The 19,304-nt window shown below is 43.4% G+C and overlaps 2 protein-coding genes across 4 annotated transcripts; both read right to left on the bottom strand.

Annotated features, from left to right (window-relative positions):
- Window positions 1-4,064: 4,064 nt before the first annotated feature.
- LOC310663433 (uncharacterized protein) lies at window positions 4,065-11,838 on the bottom strand. Of its 3 annotated transcripts, none has more exons than XM_083411261.1 (3): window positions 11,518-11,838; window positions 10,590-10,711; window positions 4,065-5,622 (listed from the first exon to the last, which is right to left on the bottom strand). In XM_083411261.1, exons 1-3 carry the CDS (start codon window positions 11,527-11,529, stop codon window positions 5,016-5,018), a joined length of 741 nt encoding a protein of 246 aa, XP_083267387.1. In that variant the 5' UTR covers window positions 11,530-11,838; the 3' UTR covers window positions 4,065-5,015. The 3 variants fall into 3 exon arrangements, 2 of the variants coding, with proteins under 2 accessions (XP_083267387.1, XP_083267388.1); XM_083411262.1 differs by lacking the exon at window positions 4,065-5,622 and adding an exon at window positions 7,096-7,792 and having other exon boundaries at window positions 11,518-11,666; XR_014504484.1 differs by lacking the exon at window positions 4,065-5,622 and adding an exon at window positions 7,815-7,957 and having other exon boundaries at window positions 11,518-11,730.
- Window positions 11,839-14,548: 2,710 nt separating this feature from the next.
- LOC310663436 (uncharacterized protein) lies at window positions 14,549-18,730 on the bottom strand. The gene is made up of 3 exons (XM_083411268.1): window positions 18,477-18,730; window positions 17,735-17,856; window positions 14,549-15,275 (listed from the first exon to the last, which is right to left on the bottom strand). The coding sequence occupies exons 1-3, from the start codon at window positions 18,486-18,488 to the stop codon at window positions 14,687-14,689; spliced, it is 723 nt and encodes a 240-aa protein (XP_083267394.1). The 5' UTR covers window positions 18,489-18,730; the 3' UTR covers window positions 14,549-14,686.
- Window positions 18,731-19,304: the final 574 nt, after the last annotated feature.

The raw sequence follows: 19,304 nt of genomic DNA, 5'->3' as shown, positions 1-19,304 counted from the left end.
AGAGACTGCTTTTGACCATTTCAAAAGGAGAGACTGAAACTCTCGGGTTGTTTCAGTGATGGCAGGCAATGCTTGGTGTGGGGAGGGAAGAAGGGGCAGGTTTATAAATATTAAAATGTTCTTGACAGCTTTGGGAATACTTAATACTGTGAAAGAGCATTGCCACTAGCATGAGAGTGCCAGTTATGTTGTCCCTTTCTTTTAAGAACATAAACACATTGTTCCACTGCCTCATCTGTGTGGTTTGGCAATAATATAAGAAGCAAACGTGTTTACAAATGTGAGTCTAGGCCAGGAGTCAGCAAACTTTTTCAGCAGGGGGCTGGTCCACTGTCCCCTAGACCTTGTGGGGGGCCAGACTATATTTGAGGGGGGAATGAATGAATTCCTATGCCCCACAAATAACCCAGAGATGCATTTTAAATAAAAGGACACATTCTACTCAAGTAAAAAACACGATGATTCCCAGACCATCCACGGGCCAGATTTAGAAGGCGATTGGGCGGATCCGGCGTCCGGGCCTTAGTTTGCCTACCGATAGTCTAGGTAAACAGATAGTATTGCCTGGATACTGAAACAGAAACTCAGGTGTGAAATAACAAAAGAAAAGCACTGTTAAATCATGCCATCATAGCCCAGTGTCCTGTACAGTGGTACCTCGGGTTACAAACACTTTGGGTTACAGACTCCGCTAACCCAGAAGTATTACCTTGGGTTAAGAACTTTACCACAGGATGAGAACAGAAATTGCACGCTGGTGGCACAGCGGCAGCGGGAGGCCCCATTAGCTAAAGTGGTATCTCAGTTTAAGAACGGTTTCAGGTTAAGAACGGACCTCCGGAATGAATTAAGTTCATAACCAGAGGTACCACTATGCTCAGCAGTGGCCAACAAGATGTCTGAGGGAAATATGGAAGCAGGACCTGAGTGCAAAAGCAGTCTCCCCACCTGTGGTTCCCTGCAAGTGGTATTTGTGCTGAAATCCCTTTATCCATCTAGAGAGTTTCTGTATGTCCTGCCAGTGTGTGTGTGTGTTGGATGTAATATAGTTCTATAGTGATATTTCCATTAAAAGCCCTTGTAATCTTCCACACACAATGGCCAACCAGATGCCTCTAAGAATCCCAAAAGCAGGCCACGAGGGCAAGAGCTCTCTCATGCTTTTGTTCCCCAGCAATTAAAATTCAGAGATATTCTGCCTGTGTTGCTGGAAGTAGCCTAAAGCCATCAGAACCAGTAGCCATTAACATTCATCAGACATTAAAAACGTGTGCTCAGATAGACAGAGGAAGGGAAGCAGCACCCTTTCTCCTTCCTCTCTCCTGAACTTCCTGTGCTAAGCATGAAAGGCTGCAGGGAGATTTTAACTGGACTTCATTAGAATTCCCTTTTCTACTGAGAACCCTGATTGTGCAGGAGGATAAATATAGCTAAAAGTGGCGTGGCAGGGTAGGGACGATATGCATCTGTTCAGATGACTACTAATCATGATAGCTATGTGCTACCTCCATCTTCAGAAGCATCTCAATACCTGTTGCTGGAAACCCTAGGCAGGGAGAGTGCTGCTGTGCTCAGGTCCTGCTTCCTTTCCACATGCATATGGTTGAGAACAGGATGCTGGGCTAGCTGGATCATTGGCCTGATCCAGCTGGCTCTTCTTATGTTCCAGTGCAGATGACTGTGAGGCCTAAGTGCTTTACAACTTGCACTTGAGTGCTCTGTTTTCACTACATGACACGATCTAGGCTGCAGTAGGAACCCACCTGAGCATTCAATCAACTGACTGCAAGGAGCATTTCCTGGCCATCAGGGTCTATAAAGGATTAGCTTCAGAACTTTCTTCTTGGCCTGAACATTACATCCCTTGCCCACTTCCTGCCTGATCTAAGTTCGTGCTCTACTTTTGTGCTCACTACTTTGTATTTTGTCCTGCCTTTTGGATAAACACCTGTGCCTGACCCACTTGGACTGGCATTGCCAAGAAACAGCTCTCCAAGGTCACAGAGCCTGACTTCCTGAAACCTTTGTCAACGACTAACTTTACAGTTAACTCTTACTACAGTCAGCATTACAAATAATGCTGATTTACTCACATACACAACCACAACTTATATCTTAGAGGAAGTCCTTGCTTGAGTGGAACACTTTCTGCTCAAAGAACAGAACTTCCCCCTCCTCATCCCTTACACACACACACACACACACACACACACACACACACACCTGCTCTGGCAGTTTCCCCAGCCCTCAAGAACAAATTTGGGAAGTTCTGGGGGGCACTCAGTGGGAGGAGATGGAGGACAGGTTTTGTTGCATTTGTGAAAGTCTACTCATAATGACTTTGCTGGATTCAACCCACACACCAGTTTAGCAAACGACATGGATTTGTGATCATTTACCTTCACGGCTGTTAAACTGAGAGGAATCAACACAGTTTCAATTTAGCTAGTTTACAAACTGGTCAGCTGACCAAAAAAAAAAGGCTGAAGGGAGCAAGGAGTGAATATGTATGGAGCCTGAAAGAACCAAGCTGCTTTGCACACCAGAAATGAATAGATGCATTATCCATTCAGAAAGGGAGTTGTCCAAAAAAAACAAAAAACAAAGAAGGTCCCCTCCACCCACCATGTTCCAACCCATCTGGATCTCCAACCAGCAGGTCAGAGTGATAAATGGACAGCCTGAAGACAAGTTGAAGGCCACACAAACACAAAAGGTGATAAATGGGTCATTTCTCCTTCTCTTCCTTCACCACCCACAGGTGTGGAGTGCTTTTGTTTGTGATGCTCTCACAGGTCGCTCTGGGAATTGAAACGCTGTGGAAGAAATCTGGGCCTCTTCAAATAAAGCTGACAAAAAGCGAAACTAATTGTGTTTCATGGCCTTCTCAGTCCACTGCTCTTCCATACGTTTCAGCACAAAACAGCTGTAGAGATGAAACACACAAACAGGTAACTTACATTAGGCTTGGTAAGCGAGATGAGCACCGCAACCCCAGAGTCAGTCACGACTGGACCTAATGATCAGGGGTCCCTTTACCTTTACCTTTTTATGCACCAAATGAGAAATAATTAGATTTTTTTAAATGGTTCTCGTATGTTGCAAACCCTTAAGACTTTCACAGAGGGTGAAGTTGTTTGGGAAGCAGCTCTCAATGAGACTTGTGACACCATAAGAGACCTGGCTACTAGGGTAAGTCTTTCTTTTTCTTTTCTTTTTAAAGGTACTCTTGACAGAATTGTTCAAACAATATTGTTCAGTGGACTTTTGGCAAGGATACAAGCAGGATGTCAGGAACTGTATGTTTTTCTCAAACACGAACAATTCTCATATAAATTGTGTACTGATCTCTGACTGGCTGCCTAAATTAAAAGACTCAAACCTAGGGACAATAGGCATACTAGACCATGGGGAAGTTATAACAAGGCTTCAGTTGGATCCTGACAGAGAAACAAGCAGAACCTGCCATTTAAATCCAGTGCTGCTTCTCAGAGCAATTACACTTGAAAGGGTCAAGGAGGGTTTGCAACAGTGTTTCGTTAACTACATCCCTACTCTGCAGCAATGCTATGGGATACAATGGAGTTAGTTCCAAGAAGGACATTAATTAATCAACCAATCAAGCATGAGGTTCAAAGGAGTAGAAGCTGGGAAGAACTACAGAAGGAAATATATGAGTAAGAGGAGGCACATGAACAATCAGGGAGCTGGTAAGATACAGTACAGTACAATCTTTTGCCTAGAAAAATATGCTAAACCCATACATACACACAAACAAACACACACACACACACACACACACCTTACACTCCTTTCTAGTTTAGTCCATTCTGCCAACACCATTTCATTCCCAACTAATTCTTCTGCATGAGTAGGCCAGGGTTAGGGTTAGGGTCTGAATCTGTAAATTGATTCCATTGAAACATACTGCATTTTAGTGATCCCAAGACAAGAAGCTTAGGCTTTTAGGGATGTTGTGGTTTTGGGTCTTGGTTTGGATACTGATCCTCCAGGCACTTGTCTGGATATCATCTATATGTAAAACAGAAGACAGAGACGAAGACTTCCAAGCATGCTAAAATGTTTATTTGTGAATCAAACAATGTGGGGAAAATCTCAATCTTAGTGCAAACATGCAACCATTCCATCGATCTCATGCGAGCAATAGTGGGCACTGCAGCTCCTCATGAATCCACAGGTCTCAGCTGTCAGATGTGGTGAGCACGGGGTGGGTGACATCAGAAGTAGTCGAGAAGAAAAGACAGGAAGCATTTGGGATTTGCTTTGAACATTTATTGATGCAAGAGCAAAGCATATGACTACAGACACCAGGGTCAAGCAGGGGTGAGGGTAGGGGAAGAGACTTGATTCTAAGGGAAATCTAGCCTGAGAAGCCAGTCAGCTAATGAGCAGGTGCTCATTTGCTGGGGCGCAGGAGCATATGGTGAAGAGCGCCCTCCATACTCTGTCTGTGTCCAGACCGTGAGTGCCCACCCACCGGCTGGTGGGCGGGGGCGGGCCATGGAAGGTACTCTTCACCCCCCCACACACACACACACCACACGCCTAGCACACAGAGGTTGACAATCAGATGGTGGGCAGGAGCGGGGCAACCCCAGAGGTGAAGAACATCCTCTGCACTGATCCAGGGGGCTCGTGCAGCGGGCACATGCCTAGTTTGCACCTCCCAAGATTCTGTGCCCAGGGCCACAGCCCCCCTTGTCCCCCCCCACACACACACACTAGGCCACTGACTGTGGGTCCTCATGACTGTCCAGTGCTCCAAAGTGAGGAAAATACCATAAGCAGCTAGAAAGATAATATAGTGTGGTGTTCTCTGAACAATTATTTATTGAACAGAACGGCAGAGAACTAAATAAACAACAAAAGATAACATATAACATGCACTGCTCAATCAACTAAGTCTGGGATTGGAGGAGTTACCTTGCTTATCTGGGCAATATATAGCCCAGGAGGCCAAGTGGCAAATATCAGGTGTCACAGCTGTTCTCCCACTACCTTTCTGTCTCTACCTCATTGCCTAAGCAGGGGTTTCTGTCACCCGACTGGTTGTCATCAAAACATTTAATGCAGCCTCTGTTGCTACTGTAGCACCGGAATAGGGGGGCACCCTGGATGTGTTCCCAAGCCCCCACCACAGCCTCATGCTCTTTCACTGTATCCTTCATGTAAACAGTCTCAAAAACAAAAGCCCTGGAATCCTCACTGTATCTGTTAAAAAGGGGGTTGACCATCTGGACAATGTTTCTCGCATCACTCTCATTGAGGCAACGTTCTACACAAGGAGATAATTTGCTAAAGAAGATCAGGCAACTATTTTGGTCTTTATTGGATAGGATCCTTTCTACAGGGCTATTCTGGCCTCCAGTCAGCAAGCGCCATTCCGCGTGCTCTTTACTACGGGTAAATCTTGGCCTAGCTGCAATGACATCTCCTATTGGCTTTGGGACATATATTCCATTCCTGTGGTCGAGAGCATTCTTCATCTGCTGCATTTTGCTCCTGGGCAAAGCTGTCTCCAAGACCGTTGGTGTAGGTTCTGCGCAGTATGCATGATCCAGTCTTATAGCCACAGCATAATGGATGTTTTTAATGCCATACCTAGGAATGATCACCAAAAAATGATGGGAATGAGTGGCACTGAATGAGCAAAAACTAACATTGAGTATTTCAAACTGAACTTCCATGTTTGGCAGCTGAATAGAAAGGCATTGTGAGATGGAAGGATTTTTTTTATTGGTGATGTGATAGTTGTGACGACTGATAAACAAATTCTAACCACCATCTGCTAATATACCAGGACAGAGATGGGTTTTACAACAAAGATTCTCAAAAAATTAAGTCGGGTTTAGTTAGCGTCACGGCTGTTACTGGGCAGGAAAACAATATTGTGGTTTTTTTATTTAAAAAAAAGTTATCCTGAAACAAGGAGCTAGTTTTGCCAACAAACTATTATATCCAATATGTGTATTTTTACATCTCCAGTATGTCTGGGTGTGCAGTGTGCTTCCAACAACTCTGTGAGATAGGTTAGGCTGCAAGTTGATTCAGTTCCCAGAGCTATAAAGGTACACATGACATGCTTACAACATTATTTGTGGCACATCAGGATTGTGGAAGCAAAAGTTGATGCCTATAGTGCAAGCACTAAAGATTGAGAACACCATTGAGAACAACGACATATGTTATTATAATAATACATTCTTTCAGCATAACCTTCCAAAATCCACACACATATTGGCATTCCCACCACATGCAGAAATAGAAGGCAAAACAGAAGTCAAGGGTGCTTTTCTTAATATTTGCAAAACAACTGCTGGTTAGTTTATCAGTGGGGCTGAATCAGTTGGGAAGGAGGCTTTTATGCTCATAAATGCTAATTAAGAACCCACAGGTGTGTGTATGTGTGGGCAGCCAGTTTATGTCAACAATTTTTTCCTCTGTGCCCTTGCAAGAGCTTGTGCTTATTTTATAATGACCTGCTGAGTTAAGCTAAGGGGTTTAGGGACATGCTCTGAATTCCAGATCAACCAAGCAACCCACCAACAATGATCCCAGGGCTCCCCTTCCTTGACCAATCTTTCAGATCAAGACATCACAATCAGTATCAAACTTTATTTTGGTCACAGACCAGCATAAGATAAAACCATATTTCAATTAATGTCCATCATGGAAGCGCAGAAGCTAGCAACTGAGGATATAACATCTGGATTTTCAGAGACATCGCAATGTTGCAATGAATTCTACTTAACTTAGGTTGCTTCTCCAGACTGCAGCAAATTGTCCTTTGGGCTTTTAAGTTTTATGCCAGCTGTGGGCACTGGGTTGTATTGTAACCTTGAATTCTAAAACACACATGGGCATGGGCATGTTAACAGCCCCAATGTGGACACTACAGCCCCACATGACTTTGCACATCTCTTCTGTAGGCGTGGGTGATTATTCACACTATAGGGTACAGCAGAAGAAGAAGAAGCAAACAGACAAGAAGCTTTTGTAATATGCTCCAAAGATTTTATTGATCCAACAGCAAAGCAAAGGACTACAAAGATCATATGTAATGCCCATACAAGAATATGGGAATGAGGAAGGGGTGCTTTGGTTCTTAGGCCAGCTGGCAAAATGCTAAGTGCCACAACTGCAATCCCTAGGTGGGCACTACTTTATCATTGGCTTTCCCTAATTGGCCAAGCAGGGACTGCCTCTACCAGATTGGTCATGGTTAAAACATTTGATGCAGGCTCTATTACCTGCATAGCACCGAAATAGTGGGGCATTCTGGATGCGTTGCCAGGCCCCCAACACAACCTCATCTTCTTTTTCTGCATCCCTTGCATAAATGAACTCAAAAACAAAAGCCCTGGCATCTTCATTGAACCTGTTAAAAAGGGGGTTGACCACCTGTACAATGTTTCTCATGCTATTCTCATTGAGACATCGGTTCACACAGGGGGATAATTTGCTAAAGAAGATTAGGCAACTATTTTGGTCCTTATTGGCTAGGATCCTTTCTACTGGGCTATTCTGGCCTCCGTTCAGTAAGCGCCATTCAGCATGCTCTGCTGAATATGTCAGAAACCTTGGCCTGGCTGCAACAACATCCCCTATCTGCTGTGGGTTATACATTCCATTTTGCCGCCTAATAGCCGTTTTCATCTGATTCATTTGGTTTCTAGGTAAAGCAGTCTCCAAATTCCACCGTGTAGGATTTCTGCAGTATGTGTTATCCAGTCTTACAGCCACAGCATAATGGTTATTGGGGAGGCCAAACCTAAGAAAAACCAAATGAAAGCTGAGAATGAGTGATGCTGAACTATTCCAAACCAAGTTCCTCCTTTTGGTCCATGTTGACTTGATTTTTTATTATAGTCTCGGTTGCAGTCATTTGAATGGAGAGGCAGAGAAGTTCCAGTTCTACTGCAATATCTGTGATGACCTATTTATAGATAGAAGCCACAACTTAATGTGGGTGCAGATCAGGGGTTCCATGCATCCTAGAGGGGGGATACCCTTTTCTTTTAAATGCTGTGCTAGTAAAAGCACCATATTTGCTTGCAACAGAAGAAGGCTCTCAGCACATCGGCACTTTCCAGGACACCCATATGACTATGTGCTGCATAATCCCATGGGCGTCCCAGGAAGTGAAGCCAGACATTGTGCTGCTCTGAGTGCACAAGGTTTTTTAAAAATAAAGACCACCTCAGCTATGGCACCGCTACTGTGTTTGGGGCACACTGGCGGAGGTTTGTAGCCAGCAGGGCCTGATAATGCCCAGTTAGTTCCTTCCCAAATCACCCTGTTTCTCCTGCACTGCCCTTTCTCCCAGAGGTAGGATGGTGGAGGAATGCGATTCAGCCCACATTTAAAGGTGAACCTACCAAATTTTCACTTTCCAAAACAGTTTGAAAACCAAAATAAGCCCCCCCCCCTGAAATTCACACTTCTCCAAATTATGCAATGTACTTCTCGAGCTTGCCAATCGAAAGGTCAGCGGTTCAAATCCCCGCGGCGGGGTGCGCTCCCGTCGTTCGTTCCCAGCGCCTGCCAACCTAGCAGTTCGAAAGCACTGCCGGGTGCAAGTAGATAAATAGGGACCGCTTACTAGCAGGAAGGTAAACAGCGTTTCCGTGTGCGGCTCTGGCTCGCCAGAGCAGCGATGTCACGCTGGCCACGTGACCCGGAAGTGTCTCCGGACAGCGCTGGCCCCTGGCCTCTTGAGTGAGATGGGCGCACAACCCTAGAGTCTGTCAAGACTGGCCCGTATGGGCAGGGGTACCTTTACCTTTACCTTACTTCTCGAGCAAAGTAATTTGCACAAATGACCATTGACATTGCTACAGCCCATTAAAGGGCAGCTTTGTTTTCATGAACTTGGGGGATAAGTGTGTTAAACAGGTTTTCTAGGAAGTGAAAAGACCTCACTGCTAAACCCCCAATAGAAAGCAGAAAGGCAAGAAAGGGTATAGGTGTAAAACAGATGGGAAACGTTCGACTTCATTGCTATGAGAGTTTGGAGGACCTCTTCTGAAAGCAGAAGAAAATGACAATTACAATGTTAGAAGTACTATATAAATGGAAGAACCACTAACCTTTTAAAGCGCTGTAAAATTTAGGTATGCCTTCAGTGTTCACTGTTATGTCCTACCCATATAAGAACAGATTATTTCCTTAACAAGTTCATTTTGAAGTGGATCTCTAACTTAAGAGGGTGATTGGAGGTGAAAGTTAGTTGCATAGGAGGGGATTATTGTTTTTGTTTGTTATTATGGTGTATATTTTTGTGTTTTTATATTGAAACCTGCCCTGTGGTCCTTGGATGAAGGACAGAATAGAAATTTAATTAATTAATTATGCATATATTAAGGTACAGTATGCATAAAAATGCATGTATGTTGTAAAAATAACATAAAAATCATTGTATGGGGGGATTTGCAAAAATATGTGTGTTAGGGTAAATTGCATAAAAACATGTGAATATAAATTTGCGCTAAATGCTGGTGATTTTTCTTGGAAATGTGGAAAACTGAAGAGTGGAAAGATGAGAACCTGAAATCAACATGCTCACCCATCCCTAAGCAGTGCTTCCCTCTACAGGCATCTTACTGTACAAGTTTCTATGTCCCTTGCAATATTCAGTCATAATGATATTGCCTTCCCCACAACTTAACCCTGATATCTCTTAAAGATGACAAAATGTGAAAGCATGCATGCCAGAACAAAACCACATGAGCAAACATATAACACACACACACATCTCCCCTCTGCACAAATATACTTACACAGACAGAATCTTATTTATTTATCTTAGGCCACCTTGTAGCAGCATCAGCAACAAGGGAAACTCATAACATGAAGCAAAACAATCTCCTCCATGTTGTATGAAATACCGTATTTTTTGCCCTATAGGATGCACTTTTTTCCCTCCAAAAATGAAGGGGAAATGTGTGTGCGTCCTATGGGGCGAATGCAGGCTTTCGCTGAAGCCTGGAGAGCGAGAGGGGTCGGTGTGCACCGACCCCTCTCGCTCTCCAGGCTTCGCGCAGCTCTCCTCAAGCCGTGGGGGCCTGCGCTGGGCTCCCATGGCTTGCGGAGAGTTGCCTGCATGCTGAAGCCTGGGCGCGCTGAGCTCAGCGCGTCCAGGCTTCGCGCAGCTCTCCGCAATGCGCGGGAGCCCGGCGCTGGGCTCCCACCGCTTGCGGAGAGTTGCCTGTTCTGGGGGCTGGGGTCGGGGGAAGCTCAGGCTTCTCCTGCCCCAGCTACACGCCTGGGGGGGGGAATAAAATATTTTTCCTTTATTTCCCCCCAAAAAAAACTAGGTACGCCTTATGGGACGGTGCGTCCTATAGGGCGAAAAATACGGTAATCAAAACGTAAATTATTAAGTGCTCGTTTCAGCAGCACATATACTAAAATGTAAATTATTATGAGTATGAAAGCAAGATGCTTTATTTGGCCAGAATACCAACATTCTTGTTTGTTTTAGTGCCATTATTTTGTTTTGAGTGGTTTTTCAAAATGTGTTGAACACTTGCTTGGAAAGCCCCAGAAAAATCCAAAACATTACTCACTCTCTGATGTAGTCAATGATTGCCTTCAGGTTGTCTGGATCTATAGACCCAAAGGCTCCACTTGTCAAACACAGCAGGAAAGTCACACTCAACAGGCTGAAACCCAACCGACTTCTGGACACCTGTCAGAAGAAAACAAAAAGAGAGGGCACTGAGAGTAGTGTCATTGGCTAGGTCTTTCTAGCCACTCTGCTCCACTCCCTGCCTTTGGAAGGGTCATAGGACACTGCTGCCTGAAAGGGAAGCTGAGAGTCCAGAAAATTGATCTAACTGGCTAGCAGTAGTGGGTGGAGACCCTGAGACTGGTAGAGGTTGCCAGAACTAGATTGCAGAAGCTAGGCTATACAGTTCAGATAGGGGTGTAGCTGGACCATCAGCCCAAACTGATAGAAGACACTCCATGCCAATGAGGCTTCTTATGACTCAAGTGACAATAGTGGCTTCAGAAATATCCCCAAGCTATGCATTTCCAGTTTCATACACCTACTCCTTAATTAGCTACATGAGGGTGCAATGCAATCTGGATATAAGATATACCTATCATATATTTTCTCAGTTCTAAAACGATTACATTGTACTTTAATTTTATTACTGTAAATCTTGAATATTTGTCTTTAAATTTAATCGTCTTACATCTTGTGAGCTGTTAATTGTTTTGAACTGCTTGGAGCTCATCCTTGTTGTCAGGAAAGCAGCACAGAGATATTAAAGCAAAATCCTAATGTTGTAGAATTATACTGTTGTTGTTTTTCTTTTCAATGAAGTTCAATGAAGCATTATCATCATTCCTACTTGTTTTGTAAGTAGGAATCATGATAATGTCTTATTGGTATGAATGTTATATTTATTCATAACATGTATTATATGCCACAATAATAAGAGAAGCTTGAGAGAGGCATATCAGATAAATTGTAACAGAGTTACTCACGGTCTGCTCCATGGTAAGAAAGTAGCTTGTCTCCCAGTCAAAGATGGTCTTCCTCCCACTTACAACAATAATTCACCAGCTCTTTATATAGCTATTCTGTTTATCTTGGGAAAGGTTGGCTACCCCTCCTTCTATATAGAACTGCCAATCACAAAACAGAGAGTTGGTCAGGGTTTTTTTTAAAAAAAAAAAAAAAAACACCTGACCAATTACAGGAAGAAATTATCACGAGGCAAGGAGGATCTGCAACTCTTTCTGTTCTTGGTAAGAGAACTGAAAGAGAAACCCTATGGTCACATCTTCCCTCTGCAATATGTAATGGCTGTGAAGGGAACCCAAATATTGTTTGCTAAGCTCTTTAGACTGCAAATACATTTGCATCAGCATTTTGGGAAGATTCTTGGTACTGAAACCAGCACCATTACAAAACAGTGCATCAGTTGCTGACTTGCCTCTCTACAGCCTTGGGTCCCTGGATGTTGCTGGACTACAACTCCCATTACCCCTAGGCTTCTTGGTCAATGGTCAGTGATTACAGTGGTACCTCAGGTTACATACGCTTCAGGTTACATGCACTTCAGGTTACAGAAATAGTGCTTCAGGTTAAGAACTTTGCTTCAGGATGAGAACAGAAATCGTGCTATGGCGGCATGGCGGCAGCGGGAGGCCCCATTAGCTAAAGTGCTGCTTCAGGTTAAGAACAGAACAGGTTAAGAACGGACCTCCGGAACAAATTAAGTACTTAACCCGAGGTACCACTGTACATCAATACCAGAAAGAAAGAAAAATGGGAGGCATCTAAGGAAACTAGTGTGGCTGCATAAGGAGCTTTCAGATGAGCTGAGAGTTAAGAAGGGGATGTACAAGAAATGGAAGAAAGGGAAAATCACAAAGGAGGTGTATACACGAGGAGCCAACAATTGCAGGGGGGAAGTCAGGTGATAGTTCTTTCACTTGTGCAGTAAACCACTTGATGTTTAAGGCATGAGATTCACATCCTCTCTTGTGTGGTTGTGTATTCCCACAACACACGCATATGGAAGTCCTACCACAGAGATAGGAAACCTGTGGTCCTCTAGATGTTGTTAGACTACAACTTCCATAATCCCTGACCATTGACTGTACTGGTTGAGGCTGATGAGAGCTGTAGCCCAATGATAGTGATACAGTCATAGGTTCCCTATGCCTGTCCTATCACATTACTTCTGTGCTCTGTACAGTGTAATGCAAAAACCTGTGCTCCTACACAAACAAGTAGAATTGGTCCGTGCAAGATTCTGCCTCAGTATCCATGCCACAATCCTGGCCTCCACTCCATCCAACCAAGGATTTCACCAAACATCCACTTGTAACCGGAAATGTTGTGGATCAGCAAAATCCCTCTCACTACTTGGCAGGATGATAGCCTGCTTACCTTATCATGATATGTACACTGTGCTAAGTTACTGTTTCTTAGTTGGTCATCTGTACTCAGCCCAGCATAAGCCTTCTTCTGCAACAATCATTCATTCACACACTCAGTGGCATAGCTTCATGCACCTCTTCTCCTGCCTGCTAGAGCCTTCTGAAGTCTCTAGCACATCTCATCATCCATACAAAAAGTTCAACAAAAGATTCACATTGTATTGGGAGGGGGAACCCTTTTCAGCCCAAGGGTCATAGTTTTTCAGGGGTCACATCCCAGTGGTACCTATGGGTGTGGCTAGAGACAACAGCGGGCGGAGCAATGGATGTGACTCTTCCATGCGGACAGTAAGCTACATTTCAGCCCAGCAAAAGCCAGAGGTTTCTACTTCCCACATAACATCTCTTCATCCTCTATCAAGCAAACAAGAGGCATTGTCACAGTTCAAGGAAGCACTCCAAAAAGGCCAAAGCATTTGAGAGGGGATGAAGGAGGGGCTGGATAGAGTCCCACTGGCCAAATAGAGAGGCTTGAAGCGTCTGGGGTTCCCCATCCCTGTCTCAGGGTATTTATCTATGACAGCTGAGGTGGGGGAGGAATTTGTACATTTTTTGCCCTTTCCAAAACAGTAAGTGATCCAAAGCACAGCTATCTTTTGAACTTTGCATTTGTCCTAATTTTGTGGTGCAGTTTTCCAGTCAAACAATGCTTACAAAGATTATTAAGGAAGGTATGCATAAAAATGAAAGTCTGTGTGGGGGGGATGTAAAACACAAGAGCAGTCAATTACAACATTCCTAGAGTGTACATGTTTAGACATGGGGAGGGATGTTTGTCCAGTCACCAGGTAAACTTCCTGTTTCCCTCTGGGCTGGGACAGACTTCCTCCGCATGTGACTAGAGGTGGGTATGGCCTCACCTGTGCAGGTAATGATAAAAGCACAGGGCAGGGGCAGCCATCTCTCTCTCTTACTTCTCTTCCTTTGAACAAGCAACATCTACTGAGTGAAAGATGCCCTCTTGGCTCCCAGCCAAGAGAGGACAAAGGGACTATCTTCTTATAAGATAGATTCCAAATGTATGTTACTTCATTAAGCCTAAGTCTGCCTTCTGGGATCTGATTGTGAACAGAATGTGGGTAAACTCTTTTTATCCTTTTGTAAAGGACTGTGTCGTGTCTTCTATTTTGAGAGGGAATAAGGGGAAATTACCAGAATAGTCATTATAGAGGCTTAAGCACCATGGTCTAACCAACTGAGCTATCGAGCCTGAGCAAACGCTGCCATTGCAAACTTAAAATAAAGGGGAATGTTTTACTCTGCTGATATTGGAAACTTGTTAACACAAGTTGGATAAGGATATAATCAGACAATATATCCTCTCCTGCATTCCTGAACATTCCCACAGTGTGTTTGTGTAAAAATTGCTTGCAGCGGTGTGCGCATTTCTCAAAACTGCATATAAAAATGTGCTTATTGTGAGACATCTATACTAATATGCTGGTGAATTTTCATGAGTTTTCAAGTGTATACTTAGGCTTGTGGTGCTAATACCAGAGACAGCAAAAAACAAGAAGCTATTTTGGTAAGATCTCAATATTTATTCATTCATCAGCAAAGCAGTATATGCATCATATACAAAGGTTAAGTTGGTTAAAGCAGCGGAAGCCTTGACTCTATTGGCAATCTACACAGGAGCCCACTTGACAATCATGAGGTCCCATAACTACCTGCCATAAGGTGCATCATCACCATCTTTCTGGCTCTAATCAAGTAAGCATGGACTGTCAGCCTTTTGGTTGTTGTCAAAGCATTGAATACAGCCACGGTTGTCATTGTAGCACCGGAATAGGGGGGAATTCCGGATCCTTTCCCAGGCCTCCACCACAACCTTCTTCTCCTTCTGTGTGTCCCTCCCATAAACAGTCTCAAAAACAAAAGCCCTGGCATCTTCATTGTACCTGTTAAAAAGGGGGTTGACCATCTGTACAATGTTTCTCATGTCATTCTCATTGAGACATAGGTTCACACAGGGGGATAATTTGCTAAAGAAGATCAGGCAACTATTTTGGTCCTTATTAGCTAGGATCCTTTCTACTGGGCTATTCTGGCCTCCGGTCAGTAAACGCCATTCAGCATGCTGTGCTGAACGTTTCAGAAACTTTGGCCTGGCTGCAACAACATCCCCTATCTGATCTGGGTCATACATTCCATTTTCCTCTCTAATAGCCCTCTGCATCTCACTCATTTGGTTTGTAGGTAAAGCAGTCTCTAAATTCTGCCGCGTAGGATTTCTGCAGTATGTGTTATCCAGTCTTACAGCCACAGCATAATGGTTATTGCGGATGGCATACCTAAGAAAAAACAAAGGAAAGCTGAGAATGAGTGATGCTGAACTATTCCAAACCAGGTTCCTCCTTTTGGCCCATGTTGGCTTAATTTTTTATTATAGTCTCAGTTGCAGTCATTTGAATGGAGAGGCAGAGAAGTTTCAGTTCCACTGCAATATCTGTGATGACCTATTTATGGATAGAAGCCACAACTTAATGTTACAGCAGATAGCTGGGGTTTTTAGGGGATGATGGGATGCCAATAACCCAAGATGATGTAGTTTGTCATGTTAATTGGAATTAGATTTGCTAAGCAAAACCAGGAGTGCCATTAGAGGCAGACCAGTGGGTGCAGATCAGGGGTTCCATGCATCCTAGAGGGGGAATACCCTTTTCTTTTAAATACTGTCCTAGTAAAAGCACCATATTTGCTTGCAACAGAAGAAGGCTTTCAGCACATCAGCACTTTCCAGGACACCCATATGACTATGTGCTGCATAATCCCATGGGCGTCCCAGGAAGTGAAGCCAGACATTGTGCTGCTCTGGGTGCACAAGGTTTTTTAAAAAATAAAGACCACCTCAGCTATGGCACCGCTACTGTGTTTGGGGCACACTGGCGGAGGTTTGTAGCCAGCAGGGCCTGCATAATGCCCAGTTAGGTCCTTCCCAAATCACCCTGTTTCTCCTGCAGTGCCCTTTCTCCCAGAGGTAGGATGGTGGAGGAATGCGATTCAGCCCACATTTAAAGGTGAACCTACCAAATTTTCACTTTCCAAAACAGTTTGAAAACCAAAATAAGCCCCCCCCCCTGAAATTCACACTTCTCCAAATTATGCAATGTACTTCTCGAGCTTGCCAATCGAAAGGTCAGCGGTTCAAATCCCCGCGGCGGGGTGCGCTCCCGTCGTTCGGTCCCAGCGCCTGCCAACCTAGCAGTTCGAAAGCACTGCCGGGTGCAAGTAGATAAATAGGGACCGCTTACTAGCAGGAAGGTAAACAGCGTTTCCGTGTGCGGCTCTGGCTCGCCAGAGCAGCGATGTCACGCTGGCCACGTGACCCGGAAGTGTCTCCGGACAGCGCTGGCCCCTGGCCTCTTGAGTGAGATGGGCGCACAACCCTAGAGTCTGTCAAGACTGGCCCGTATGGGCAGGGGTACCTTTACCTTTACTTTACTTCTCGAGCAAAGTAATTTGCACAAATGACCATTGACATTGCTACAGCCCATTAAAGGGCAGCTTTGTTTTCATGAACATGGGGGATAAGTGCGTTAACAGGTTTTCTAGGAAGTGAAAAGACCTCACTGCTAAAGCCCCAATAGAAAGCAGAAAGACAAGAAAGGGTATAGGTGTAAAACAGATGGGAAACGTTCGACTTCATTGCTATGAGAGTTTGGAGGACCTGTTCTGAAAGCAGAAGAAAATGACAATTATAACGTTAGAAGTACTATATAAATGGAAGAACCACTAACCTTTTAAAGTGCTGCAGAATTTAGGTATGCCTTCAGTGTTCACTGTTATGTCCTACCCATATAAGAACAGATTATTTCCTTAACAAGTTCATTTTGAAGTGGATATCTAACTTAATAGGGTGATTGGAGGAGAAAGTTCCATAGGAGGGGATTATTGTTTTTGTTTGTTATTATGGTGTATATTTTTGTGTTTTTATAACCTGCCCTGTGGTCCTTGGATGAAGGACAGAATAGAAATTTAATTAATTAATTATGCACATATTAAGGTACAGCCTGCATAAAAACGCATGTACGTTGTAAAAATAACATAAAAATCATTGTATTAGGGAGGAATTTTTTGCAAAAATGTGTATGTTAGGAAAAACTGCATAAAAACATGTGAATATAAATTTGCGCTAAATGCTGGTGATTTTTCTTGGAAATGTGGAAAACTGAACAGTGGAAAGATGAGAACCTGAAATCAACATGCTCACCCATCCCTATGCAGTGCTTCCCTCTACAGGCATCTTACTGTACAAGTTTTTATGTGCCTTGCAATATTCAGTCATAAGGATATTGCCTTCCCCACATCTTCACCCTAATAGCACTTAAAGATGACAAAATGTGAAAGCACGCATGCCAGAACAAAACCACATGGGCAGACCTTTGAAAGCAAACATATAACACACACACACATTTCCCCTCTGCACAAATATACATACACAGACAGACTCTTATTCATTTATCTTAGGCCACCTTGTAGCAGCATCAGCATCAAGGGAAGCTCATAACATGAAGCAAAACAATCACCTCCATGTTGTATGAAATAATCAAAACGTAAATTATTAAGTGCTCGCTTTGGCAGCACATATACTAAAATTTAAATTATTATGATTATGAAAGCAAAATGCTTTATTTAGCCAGAATACCAACATTCTTGCTTGTTTTAGTCCCATGATTTTGTTTTGAGGGGGTTTTCGAAATGTGTTGAACACTTGCTTGGAAACCCCAGAAAAATCCAAAACATTACTCACTCTCTGATGTAGTCAATGATTGCCTTCAGGTTGTCTGGATCTATAGACCCAAAGGCTCCACTTGTCAAACACAGCAGGAAAGTCACACTCAACAGGCTGAAACCCAGCCGACTTCTGGACGCCTGTCAGTAGAAAACAAAAAGAGAGGGCATTGAGAGTAGCGTCATTGGCTAGGTGTTTCCAGCCACTCGGCTCCACTCCCTGCCTTTGGAAGGGTCATAGGACGCTGCTGCCTGAAAGGTGACTGTCTTTGGGAAGCTGAGAGTCCAGAAAATTGATCTAACTGGCTAACTCAACTGATCTAACTGATCTAACTCAAGTGACATGAGGGTGCAAAGCGATCTGGATATATGATATCCCTATAAGATCCCAGTTCTAAAACGATTACATTGTACTTTAATTTTATTACTGTAAATCTTGAACATTTGTCTTTGAATTTAATCATCTTACATCTTGTGAGCTGTTAATTGTTTTGAGCTGCTGGGGGCTCATCCTTGTTGTCAGGAAAGCAGCACATAGATATTAAATCAAAATCCTAATGTTGTAGAATTATACTGTTGTTTTTCTTTTTAATGAAGTTCAATGAAGCATTATCATCATTCCTACTTGTTTTGTAAGTAGGTATGATGATAATGTCTTATTGGTATGAATGTTATATTTATCCATAACATGTATTATATGCCACAATAATAACAGAAGCTTGAGAGAGGCATATCAGATAAATTGCAATAGAGTTACTCACTGTCTGCTCCATGGTAAGAAAGTAGCTTGTCTCCCAGTCAAAGATGGTCTTCCTCCCACTTACAACAATAATTCTCCAGCTCTTTATATAGCTATTCTGTTTCTCTTAGGAAAGGTTGGATACCCCTCCTTGTATATAGAACAGCCAATCACAAAACAGAGAGTTGGTCAGGTTTTTTTAAAAAAAAAAAAACACTTGACCAATTACAGGAAGAAATTATCACGAGGCAAGGAGGATCTGCAACTCTTTCTGTTCTTGGTAAGACAACTCAAAGAAAAACCCTATGGTCACATCTTCCCTCTGCAACATGTAATGGTTGTGAAGGGAACCCAAATATTGTTTGCTAAGCTCTTTAGACTGCAAATACATTTGCATCAGCATTTTGGGAAGATTCTTGGTACTGAAACCAGCATCATTACAAAACAGTGCATCAGTTGCTGACTTGCCTCTCTACAGCCTTGGGTCCCTGGATGTTGCTGGACTACAACTCCCATTACCCCTAGGCTTCTTGGTCAATGGTCAGCGATTACAGTGGTAACTCAGGTTACATACGCGTCAGGTTACATACGCTTCAAGTTACACACTCCGCTAACCCAGAAATAGTGCTTCAGGTTAAGAACTTTGCTTCAGGATGAGAACAGAAATTGCATGGTGGTGGTGCAGCGGCAGCAGGAGTCCCCATTACCTCAAGTGGTATTTCAGGTTTAGAACAGTTTCAGGTTATAAACAATGCTTACAAAGATTATTAAGGAAGGTATGCATAAAAATGAAAGAGTGTGTGTTTGTGTAAAATTGCTTTCAGCGGTGTGCGCATTTGGGATTTGCTTT

The sequence above is a fragment of the Podarcis tiliguerta genome (genome assembly GCF_965153285.1).
Source record: "Podarcis tiliguerta genome assembly, chromosome: 13".
NCBI lineage: Eukaryota > Metazoa > Chordata > Lepidosauria > Squamata > Lacertidae > Podarcis > Podarcis tiliguerta.
The sequence above is the reverse complement of the archived record's forward strand: the minus strand, read 5'-3'. Positions and strand labels throughout refer to the sequence as shown.

Excerpts from the sequence above, each read along its gene's own strand:
- LOC310663433 (XM_083411261.1), bottom strand. Across the intron at positions 5,623-10,589 it reads ATCATTGACTACATCAGAGA|GTATGGCATTAAAAACATCC; the intron begins GTGAGTAATGTT and ends GATCATTCCTAG.
- LOC310663436 (XM_083411268.1), bottom strand. Across the intron at positions 15,276-17,734 it reads ATCATTGACTACATCAGAGA|GTATGCCATCCGCAATAACC; the intron begins GTGAGTAATGTT and ends GTTTTTTCTTAG.